The sequence below is a fragment of the Carcharodon carcharias genome, chromosome 28 (assembly GCF_017639515.1).
Source record: "Carcharodon carcharias isolate sCarCar2 chromosome 28, sCarCar2.pri, whole genome shotgun sequence".
NCBI lineage: Eukaryota > Metazoa > Chordata > Chondrichthyes > Lamniformes > Lamnidae > Carcharodon > Carcharodon carcharias.
Genome location: NC_054494.1, coordinates 22326898 through 22339170, shown reverse-complemented (window position 1 = coordinate 22339170; position 12273 = coordinate 22326898). Strand labels below are relative to the sequence as shown.

The 12273-nt window shown below is 39.1% G+C and overlaps 1 protein-coding gene across 1 annotated transcript in view; it reads right to left on the bottom strand.

Moving 5' to 3' along the window:
* Positions 1-12273, bottom strand: part of chuk (component of inhibitor of nuclear factor kappa B kinase complex) — a 92549-nt gene that overhangs the window by 49661 nt on the left and 30615 nt on the right. The window contains exons 3-8 of the mRNA XM_041176390.1: positions 8702-8796; positions 6295-6412; positions 4278-4347; positions 2834-2922; positions 1093-1182; positions 68-192 (exon numbers count right to left, since the gene is read on the bottom strand). Of these exons, the coding sequence (XP_041032324.1) occupies positions 68-192; positions 1093-1182; positions 2834-2922; positions 4278-4347; positions 6295-6412; positions 8702-8796 (587 nt within the window). The remainder of the gene's footprint in view (positions 1-67; positions 193-1092; positions 1183-2833; positions 2923-4277; positions 4348-6294; positions 6413-8701; positions 8797-12273) is intronic.

Sequence of the window (12273 nt, the reverse complement as noted above, 5' to 3'; positions counted from 1 at the left end):
ACGATGTAAATGGAAGACGTAATTGTTACTTAAGTGCAAAAATAGGATGTATAGATAGTGTGCTTACCATTGGAAAGGCTGCATATTGTGCAAAAATGGTCGAAATCCTGAGATGCACTCAAAAATTAATGTTCCAAAGCTCCAGTAGTCTACAGTGACTGTATATGGCTGTGATTCAAATAACTCTGGAGCCTAGAAAAAGATCATATTATTCTTTAACTACCAAGCCCATTTAGATAGTTTCTCTCAAAAACTAAAGAATGCAAAAATGAATTTATATTACTCATTTTCAAGACATGGTAGCAGAAACACATGAACACCATTTAAAAATCTGAAATGTTAAAGATTTTTAATTACAGTTTAAGTCTGATTAAATACAAAACCAAATTGAAAGGGGAGAAATTCATCACTTGGTGACACTACCATTTTAGTCATCATTTTAATGTTATACGTTCTGTCCTTATATTTGTTTTCCCATTTAAATTGAATATGGAAATTTAATAAAGGAAACTGCCTATGTAAACCTGTCAAAGTGTATGTGGCCTCCTGCCTGTGATGGTGCTGCAGCACCTCCATTGATGTAGGGTGTAGTCGCAAAGTTTGCATTCACGGGTTATGTCATAAATATGAATAAAAGAACTTATGAAGTGGAAAATTAACAGAAAATGTTTGAAGACCTAACATTTTTATTACCAATGTCTTAAGCTAATTTAAAAGTTTAAAAAAACTATTGTGTAAAAAGTACTAGGGTGCATCAATTACTACATCCTTATCATAGTCATCATGACTCAGAAGGACCATCAAGTCCACGGCGATTTTTTGTAGAGCAATTCAATCAATTCCATTCCCCACTCCATCTCCATCGTCCTGAAAGTTTATTTCCATCAAATTTCTTTTTGAAATCATTGATTCTACCACCCTTGTAGACAGAAAGTTCCAGGTCATTACCACTTGTTCTTACTCATTCCCTCCCTTCACCTCTTGCCCAAAACCTTAAATCCGTGTCCCCTGGTCCTTGCATGCTCAGTTAACAGGAACAACTTCAGAACGATTAAAAAGCACATTTCTAATATACAAGGCATTAAAACTTACCAGGTATTGCAATGTCCCTACAAAAGATGTGCAAAGACTTCCTTGGTCCAGGTCCTTTGCATAGCCCAAGTCAATTATTTTATGTACCAACTGTGGTGAACATGGAAAGATTTATTCACTCAATTTGCCTTATATTTTTGCAATTAAATAATTCAGATATGCTTTCAGCAAAAACTAAAAACAGTGAGTCAGCTATTTTGTTTGCATTTTACATTAATTTGTTCCTTATTAGTGAGTAGTAGTCTTTTAATTATGAAAATGATTGGTTAATAAATGTTCAATTTCACTTTATTCCCTTTCAATGTATCTACTATAGTGTGATCAGGGACTTCCTGTCATGTCTACAGCCAAACCAGTTGTTGCTACTGTTCCGGCACCAGCTGATTTCTTGTTTCTGATGGTGCCGTATTTCAGTTACCCAGTGCCTCAATACTCAACATCACCTTGGTCAGTCTGCTGTAAGCATGTCCTAATTACTTGTGCCTATGTCTACCAGAGTCAGGTTCGCCTTCTCGATATACCCTTCAAATGGTCCCACTTCCCACCCTGCAAATACTTCTCAAGTTTGAATTTGCTCCACTTGGAAAAGTTATTATCTATCTAAAAATTGTTTTGCCCACCATCGCTCTGCTTTCGTATCATTGTCTTTTTGATTCCTCACACTAAGAATTTATCCAATTACTTTTTTTATGTACTATCGTGCTTTAACAGAGTGCTGAAAATACAAACAAGTTAACTTTAATTTGGGAAAAAAAACATATTTTAAGACAGGCAGTGGTAGTTTTCTGACCAATATGAAACTGAGCAACTCTGGCTGACTCACTCTTACGTGGATATCATACAGGCCCAAATTAATTTGATTATATTTAAAACAAATACTTTAAATTCATGTGAATAAAAATAATTCATCAGCTCTTGATAATAAACAAAAACTGAGCCTATGCAGCTGTCACGTGCTATTTGCATATAAAAAAAGATATCTTAATAAGAGAAAAGTCAAGGGGAGCTTCTTTTTGTTCATCGCCAATGAAGAATTCCCTGCAGTAGATTTCACTGGAACCTACATGGGCCTTAACTTGACCCACGCTACTGAGTTGGTACAATTTTGGAGATAACGAGGAAGGTGAACAGACATCACGTCTTCCTGCAATTCAGGAAATGGATTGGAGACATGAGAGGAGAAGCCATTGCAGGAGATTCTCTGGCTACAACTGGATAGACAAGAGTAGAACCAAGCGAGGGAAGTCCCACTCAGCTGGATAATGGAAGAGAAGCACTGGGGGAGGATGGGATAGTTAACTGTGTCAACAGCTGCTGCAGATGGGATGTTGCACCACGATTGAGTCATTTGTGCCTTGGACTAGGGATATTTCAGTTCCGTGGCAGGAACGGAAACCTGATCAGAGGTTCAAACATGGGGTGGTGAGGAAAGTGGACAGAGTTTTTGGAGGTGAAAACACATTCAAGGACTTGAGAGGAATGGGGGCTGGAGATGGAGTGTTAGTTTGCAAAAAAAAAGAGGGTTTTTTTTTAAAGAAGAGGGGTGATGATGGCAGCTTTGAAAGATGGGGGACAAGTCTAAGGAGAGAAAACCATATACTACATACAATATTAGCTCGCATGGGACACTATCAAAACAGGGAAGTTTACCTTAATTAATTTCTAGGCTTTAATAGGCAAGCTACAAAGTGATAAAAAGCTTAGACTGTAACAGTTTAAATTCCTGATCAAACTTTCTTACCTTCCCACTGGCTTCTTGCAGTACAATGTTCTCCGGTTTGAGATCTCTGTGGATAATTCTGTTATCGTGTAAATACTGGATGCCAGAACCTGATGTACAGCAAATTCAAAATGGTCACCAAAAGTAGCTTGGTTTCTGTTTTGCTAATATTTATTATTAGTTTTTAGACTGAAAACTGAAAGATAAGCAAGTTCCTTTTGTGATGAACATAAAACAAAACAACAAAATTTGGGATGAAAGGGAACAATGCATGTCAGTAGTCAGTTAATTGGTTTGAATGGCCAACAAAAGAGGTTCTTGAAACACTGGACTAAGAGGAAGAATTAGGGTAATGTCAGAAAAGCTTTTGGACATTAAAAAAAAGTGCAGGAGTTGTGAAGGAATGAAAAGGTTCACACAAGGAATAAAAGTCAAGGAAATATGGGAAAATAAATGCAAAAACTGCAAATGCAAGAAATTAGAAACAAAAAAAACTAAAATGTTGGAAAACAAAAGTTGACAATAGTTCTTAACTAACTCCATAATTATTTTGAAAATAAAAAAGCAATCTCTTGTCAGGCTGCTAACAGATTGCCATGCCGCTAGTTTCATATTTACATGGAGTTTCAGATGCAAATTGATGAAAATGTAGTGCCTTCAGCATGTGGTTTACGATCTGACTACAGGGGTGCATTGATGCCAAGTAGTGTGAAGTAGCGGAAGGTGGTCTCACACGGCCTCAACTTTGTCTTTAACAAAGATACTGAGCTCAGCTCCACAACTTACTTTTGACTTTTCCCAGAGTTAAGAGACAGCCTAATGCTTCTGCTCACTTTCATTATCGTTAAAAATTAATGTCGCAGAGTAGACAGACAGGCATGTGGGCTTACAGCTTCACAGTCGACCTTAGTGCAACTATAATGGAGTGATAGCCAGCAGTGGTAACTTGGATCTACCAGCTACATATCAAACTCTACAAGTTGTGTGTCTAATTTGGCTTTCTGTTGCACCAGGTGGTTTTCAGAGGTGAACCCAAATTAACTTGTCTTCAAATCCTTAGATTCCCTCCTCAGGAAAACAGGAGTACCTCACCTCCACTTATTATTAATCAAGGGACTGACTCAAATAGAGAATTCCTTTATTGAATGCTACATCTACAACCACAAGTTTAATACTTCCACATCACAGTATGCTGCTTAATCAATACGCTACACCACAGAATGAGAGCTTATGTAAGAGTACAGTTGGTTAAAAAGGATCTATTTTAATCTTTTGAGGTGTGCAAATATTTGCTACTGTAACTCGGAATTTTATACCACATCAATCATGGTGTTAATAACAATAAATGTTATCAGCAAAGTGTGATGGAGAAAACATGCTAGGAAGTGTGACACAAAAAATGCACATTATAGGCAAGAATGTTAATATGACAATTATAAACAGAGGTTTAAAAAAAATCACATACCAACATCCTGTAATAAACTAAGCACTTGGCTTTCTTTAAGTCCACAGCAATTTTCAGGCTTGTTTAATATCTTGAAACATAAAATATAATCAGCAAAGAACTGACAAGGAAAGTAAAAATTAAAAACAAAAATTGTCACACATTTGTCCTGCAAGAGCATGGAATAAAGCAGTACAAACCAACTCCAAAAAATATATTGCCAAATAAAAATATTAATATTAACCTAAACGAAGGGTTTTAAATAGAATGCAAAATATAAGCTTGCAGATGTAACTGAGAATCAAATAACATCTCATGCAGGTTCTTCAGAATCTTCAAAAATTCAGAATATGAAAATAGTATTGATAGCAGTGTCAATAATCTCTTTAAATTCAGTGCAAATGATACCTCAAATGTACACTGCTGTTATGTACAATTTTAGTGATATACAAATTCTGGTTAGCAGGTAAGGTTTAATTTTCCAAGAGTAAACATTAAAGCCTAATGAATTGTGATAGTGTTGAAATTAAACATGAAACAATACCTTGGATTTTTTTTCTAATGTATTCGAAAGATAAATCAATAAACTTGGGAGCAGTCAGCATTACTTCATACCAAAAAGTACTTTAATACCATGGCTAAAGTAGCCAACACAAATAGTAAAATACCAGAAGAAATCTGCCTTTTTAAAATTATAGAACAGTGAAGCAAGGCCAAGGGGAGTTCTAACTGGACAAGATACAAAAGATGTGTCTATATGGGGTGTGAATGACAGAATCATGAATAGCTGCTGGCTGCAAGTAAAAAAAAAGTAAGAGAAAACAAACCAGCAAAGAGAAAAGAAATAAAATGGGGATGATCTAAAATTGTTGAACTCCATGTTGAGTCCAGAGGGCTGTAAAGTGCCCATTTACAAGATGAGGTGTTGTCTTTGAGTTTACATTGAGGTTCACTGGAATACTCCAGGAGGTCCAGGTCAGAAATATCAGAGCTGGAATAAGGAGGAGAATTAAAATGACAGGCACCTGCAAGCTCGGGGTCACACCTGTGGACTGAGAAGTGTTCCACAAAACACTCGCCAAGACTGCATTTGGTCTCCCCAATGTAGAGGAGACACCTTGAGCAGCGAATACAGTATACTAAATTAAAACAGTTACAAGTAAATCACTGCTTCAGCTGGAAGGACTGTTTGGGGCCTAGCATGGTAATAAGGAAGGTGACAAAAAACATAGTTGTTGCATTTCCTGCACTGGAACAGAAAGATGCTGTGAGAAGGGGTGGAGGGTTGTGCTGGGGATGACTGGGGAGTGGAGCAGGGTATTGCAGTCCCTTCTGAATGCTGAAAGGGGAGGAAAGCAGAAGATGTGTTTGGTGCTAGCATCATGCTGGAGGTGTTGGGAATGGCAGATCCATTGAATGTGACAGCTGGTGGGGTGAAAGGTGAGAATAGGGGAACACTATTGTGGTTCTGTGAGGGAGAAAGGGTGACACTTCCAGTGCGTGAAATGGAATAGATATGGTCAAGGGCCCTTTCAACTGTTGGGGGGTGGTGGTGGAGGAGGGGGTGTGGGTGGTGAGGAAAAAGGAGGACACACAGAAGCACTAGTATGAAAGGTTGCAATGTTTTTATTTTGTTTTGTTTACATAATTTATAATTGAGTTCTCCTAGCCTGCCATTATGAGTTTATGCTTAATTTTTGAAAAATGCTTACACACTGCACTTTGTATTTTGCTGAATTTGATAGTGACATTATTTAGAATCCCATGAACTCAACAGAAGGATAGTTCCCACCATTCTCATTCTAAAAGGTGAACCATAAGAGAGCACAAAAGTATTGTGAACAAGTGAAGAATAATGGTAGTTTTTAGGTCAAGATCTAATGTAAGATAATCACCAAGATCATTTTTCTTTTAAAGACTCATGCAAGGGTTTTTAATACATAATACAATTCCATTTAACATCTTCAGTAACTCCATTAGCTCTCATTAAGTTCAACGTTCCACTTACTCAGATCACAACATAAACTTAAAATGTTACCTTACGCAAGTCACCTCCTGTACAGTATTCCATCACAAGAAGAGGGACATCATTAAATGCAATATCCTGCATTTCTTCTGGAACTTCACATGCTGTTACAACATTTGGGTTGTTTAACCTTGTTTTGAAAAGGAGGGAAAGAAAGAGATGTAGGTGACACTCATTGTACACAACTGATAAGCAGTCAGTTTATACAAGCAAAAGGAGGCATCAACATTTAAATTCAAAAACACATTGAATAATCTAATCGAGTATCAATCTATAATGGCCCTTCATAGAAACTCTAATTTATTAAACTTATGATTTGACAATAAGAGGAAAATTGGTAAATTACTGCCATCTTACATCTATAAAAGAGAGACACTTGGCCTGCTATCCACCTTGATTAACAAAAACTAACAAAATTCACAGCTTTAATTGCACATTCCTGCCTTAAGCCCAGCAGGATTTTGGTGCACAGCAGCAAATTTGGCCTTGATCTGGCTACGTCAGCGTTTAGTGTTGACCTTTACTTTCCAGAGGACCTTGTGTACACAGAACATCACTCTGCCAAAGCAGGGCACCCATGCATGGGGGTGGGGCGACCAGAGGAGGCCTAGGATTTCCTTGATCCTTCCCTGAAAATCCACTGGTGCATCAGTTTGTTAAATGAAAGGAGGTTTACTTGCCTGCCAGCCAGCATAAGTTGGGCAGGCGGAAGACAGCATAGGCCTGGATCACTGTGCCTGGACAGCTTAAGTTATTAAAAATGTAATCTTTTGTTTTATCTCCCCCTCCATCATAATGCAGCCATTCCATACCAGTGTTCTCTGGCAGGCACCCGACATACATCACCAATGGAAAGGGAATCTACCACCATTATAATAATGTGATCCCCCGATCCTGCATATTCCATCACAATCAGAGTCAAAGGTTACCCCAACAGTTAAACTGGGATTAAAGGTCCATGGATCTTTGACGCTACAGAGCAGACCTCATGTGCTATCCTTAGCTCAATGGTAGCACTCAACTCTAAATCAGATAATCCTGGATTTAAATCTATCACAGAAACTTGAACACCATCTAGGCTGACAGTTTGGCGTCATATTGAAAAAGTGCTGCACTATTGGAGGTGCCACGTCTTGGATAAGCCATTAAACCTGCCCTCTCAGATGAAAGTAAAAGATCCCATTACACTATTTGAAGAAGAGGACAGGGATTCTTGCAGTCTTTGACAACATTTATCCCTCAATCAATGTAATCAAAAACAAAATTACCTCAATGTATCTCAATACTATTTGTGGGGCCTTGAAAATTGGTTGACACATTTTCCTACTACATTACAATAGTGACCACTCTTTTTTCTTAAAAATGGCACTTAATTGAGACATTCTAAAGGTGTTAAAGATACTATATAAATGCAATTTTTTTCTCTTTTAACTGCATGAATCTACTAATAAAATTGCATTGTTCTAGTTCTGCACCAAGGTATTTTCGTGGAGCAGTGGGTAGCATCCCTGCCCCGAGCCAGGAGCTCTGAGTTCAAGTCCCACACCAGGACATGACAGCCAAAGAAAGTGCATCCATAATGTGACCAAATAAGTAGCAGCTGTGCACTCAATCTACTTATTCAGAGTATCTTAAGCAAAATCTGAGAAGGTGTATGGCCACACTCTTGTAAGCTGTAATTGGCACATTAAAACACGAAACACTGACTGAGATGGAAATAATTTTTAGAAGTTAGATCAGAAAAATATCAGATGACAAAACTAAATTATTTATTGCCCAATTAAATATGAATGAGGTTATATAGCCAAAAACCCTTTCAGATTCTCTCCCTCTCTCCCAGTGTGCCATTTCATTTTTCTTGAATGTTCCAGAATTTTCACATCCAGTCCTCTGCTTTGTTCATTAATTTCAAATATGTTATTCTTTCTTTGAACATCTGCATGACATCAGTGCTGGATTTACCTCTGGTATCCCATTGGTGCTGCATTTGCAATTCATTTTGAAGAAATATTCAGAATTTAGCTTTTCCCTACTGTTTACTGTTTTATACAGATCTTTAAGGTCATGTTTTAAATCACCTTCTTTCAAGGCTACAAAGTCCAAAATTCCCTCGGATTTCCCCAGACCCCAGAGAACAGCCAGCTCCAGGCTTGCAAGTTTCCCTGGTGTCTTGGTGACTATACTTGGACACATGGAGGGGGTGGGTGTGGTCAGTATGACAATATGTGGAATGCCCCTTCCCAATTTGATGGTATCTACATGTTCAATCACAAATCATATATTAATTCGCCCAAAAATCCTTCACTAATGGTTTTATATGCTATATACTTCTCTAAAATATACAAACAGCTAATCTTTTTGGCAAAGCCTGAACACATTGCTAATGACTTCTCTATATGATTTCAAAAAATACACTTACTTTTTCATAATCTGAATCTCATGGCACCATCTCTCTTTGTTTCTTGTGCTCAACTCCAAACGACAGGCTTTAACTGCAATCCTTTCTCCAGTGTTCTGGAACAGAAGTTTGGAAATGTATAAAATAATTTTTTTTATGTAAAGTCATAACAGTTTGTAATAAAACAGAATATGTTATAACTGTTTATAACAGAGCATAATATTTGTATTATGTAGTCCTGTTAGCTTCATTCAATTAGTTCTAATGAAAGGTCATTGACCTGTAACACAGGGCCTGAACTTCCATCAGAGGCTGATTGCCACTCTGCTCCTAGTTTCTTGGCTGGAAATCCAGCCACTCCTTTCTCGTCCAACCTTCCAACTCAGGGCAGGTGATAACTGTCTTGTGCAGTGTGCTTCTGAGGCCTTCAGCTGAGGACTGGAGAGTCGGAGATAAGGAAGCCACACCCCCTTTTTTACAGCACTAGTTGCCATAAAGAAGATAAATTTAAAGATCCAGCCACTTTTGGAAGCCAAGGAGAAGGTAGGTTTGTAAGGTATGTGGGTAGAATTGGGGGGCTGGGTTTTTGGGGTGAAACAGGGGAGGGTGGGGGGGTGTTGGGTGCTCAATGGGGGGGAAGTTGGGTGGTCAGGGTGGTCATAAGAACAAAAAATAGGCACAGGAGTAGGCCATTCGGCCCCTCAAGCCTGCTCCGTCATTCAACAAGATCATGGCTGATCGTCTTGTGTTTCGATTTCCACATTCCTATCTAACTCCGATAACCTTTGAATCCCTTGCCTAACAAGAGTCTATCTTCCTCTGCCTTAAAAATATTAAATGACCCTACCTCCACCGCCTTCTGAGGCAGAGAATTCCAAAGTTGTACAACGCTCCGAGTGAAAAAATTTCTCATCTCTGTCCTAGGTCTGGACTCACCCACAAGAGGAAACATCCTTTCGATGTCCAGCTTGTCAAGGCCGTTCAGGATCTTGTATACTTCAATCAAATAACCCCTCACTCTTCTAAACCCCAATGGAAAGAAGACCAGTCTGTCCAACCTTTCCTCATAAGACAACCCACTCATTCAAAGTATCAATCTAGTAAACCTTTGTACCACCTCCAATACGTTTATATCCTTCCTTAAATAAGGAGACCAAAACTGCACAAAGTATTTGAGGCACGGTCTCACCAATACCCTGTACAACTGAAGCATAACATCCCTACTTTTATGTTCAATCCCTCTTGTAATAAAGGATAGCATTCCATTAGCCTTCTTAATTACTTGCTGTACCTGCATACTAACTTTTTGTGACTTATGCACCAGAACACCTAGATCCCTGTGCACCTCAGAAATATGCAGCCGTTCTCCATTTAAGTAATACTCTGCTTTTTGTTCTTCTTGCCAAAGTGAACAACTTCACATTTTCTCACATTAAACTCCACTTGTCAGATCTTTGCCCACTCACTCAACCTATTTACATCCATCTGCAACCTCGACATGTCCTCTTCACAACATACTTTCTTACCTATCTTTGCATCATCTGCAAATTTAGCTACCATGTCTTTGCTCCCCTCATCTAAGTCATTGATGTAAATTGTAAGAAGTCAAGGCCCCAGTACAGTACAGACCCTTGTCACATCCTTCCAGTCTGAAAAAGACCCATTTATGCAAACTCTGCTTTCTGCCAGCCACTCAATCTCCTATCCATGCGAATACGTTGCCCCCTACACCATGCGTTTTTATTTTTCGTAATAATCTTTGATCTGGCACCTAACCAAATGCCTTCTGGAAATCCCAGTACAGTACGTCTACAGACTCCTCTTTATCCACTGCGCATGTTACTCCTTCAAAAAACTCCAATAAATTGGTTAAACATGATTTTCCCTTCATAAAATCATGCTGACTCTTCCCTATTGCCTCAAGCTCTTCTAAGAGCCCAGATTATAACCTCCTTAATGATCGGTTCTAATAACTTCCTAATGACAGACGTCAAGCTAACTGGCCTATAGTTTCCTGTTTTCTGCCTCCCTCCCTTCTTGAATAGAGTTATACTTGCTACTTTCCAATCTGATGGAACATTTCCAGAATGTAGCAATTTTTGGAAAATTAACACCAACGCATCAACTACCTCATTAGCCACCTCTTTTAAGACCCTAGGGTATAATTCTTTGGGACCCAGAGACTTGCCAACTTGCAGCTCCATTAGCATCCCTGTGCAGGGAGCGGGTGTGTGTGTGTGTGTGTGGTGTGTGTGGTGTGTGTGGTGTGTGTGGTGTGTGTGGTGTGTGTGGTGTGTGTGGTGTGTGTGGTGTGTGTGGTGTGTGTGGTGTGTGTGGTGTGTGTGGTGTGTGTGGTGTGTGTGGTGTGTGTGGTGTGTGTGGTGTGTGTGGTGTGTGTGGTGTGTGTGGTGTGTGTGGTGTGTGTGGTGTGTGTGGTGTGTGTGGTGTGTATGGTGTGTATGGTGTGTATGGTGTGTGTGGTGTGTGTGGTGTGTATGGTGTGTATGGTGTGTATGGTGTGTTTGGTGTGTATGGTGTGTTTGGTGTGTATGGTGTGTTTGGTGTGTATGGTGTGTGTGTGTGTGTGTGTGTCAGTGCTATAGTTAATTAGGAGTTAGAAGTAGCTTTTGTTCTTCTAACTTTTTCTGGGTAACAATTACTCTAAGGCAGGAGGAACCATTCAAAGTTTGCGGTTTAACTCATACTTTCAGATGGTTCTGATTACAGGGCAATTGCCCAATGGAAATTTGAGCTTCCGGGGCAATTGCCATGCAATCCTCACCTGGGGACTTCCAGGGAGGGGGCCCCAGCACATCTTTGGGGCGCGCACACCCCCACCAACCCCCCCACCCCCCACAAGTCATGATGCCCTGGAGCCCAAAAGTTGTGGGCCAGTAACACTGTTTCTCTCTCCACAAATATTGCCAGAGCATTTCCAGCATCTTCTATTTTTATTTCAGTAGTCTTTGGTTTATTTTTTATCTGAATCCTTGGGTTTGCAAACCCTTCCTTCTGAAATTAGATAAACGTCTGATTGACAATCATAATTGTAGAGGGGGCAAATAGGCACATGAATAAAATGGAAGGTATATTATATAAACGGAAAAGTTACAAGTTGAAATATAGCCAGGACATAACTCACTGGCTCAAATGTATAACTTATGATGTAGTCCAAATCTTTGTTCAAGTCCAACAATCACCAGGGTCAAACTTAAATTATCTGACCACCTTAGAGATAGACACTTTTATGGCAACACTTTTATAAAAAAATTTGTACATGAAATGGAATCAATCTCGAAGCATACAACAACTTGCATTTATATGGCACCTTTAAAGTAGTAAGACATTCCAAGTCATTTCACAGGAGCATTAGCAGCAGAAATTTAGCATACAGTCAAATAAAGAGATATTATAACAGGGGATCAAAAGTTTGGTCCAAGAGGTAAGTTTTAAGGAGTATATTTAAAAAGAGGGAGAGAGGCAGAGAGGTTTAAGGGAGATATTCCAAAGCTTAGGGCCAAGGTAGCTGAAGGCATGCAGCCAATGTTGGAGAGACAAAAAGCTGAGATGCACAAGACAAAATCAAAGACTGC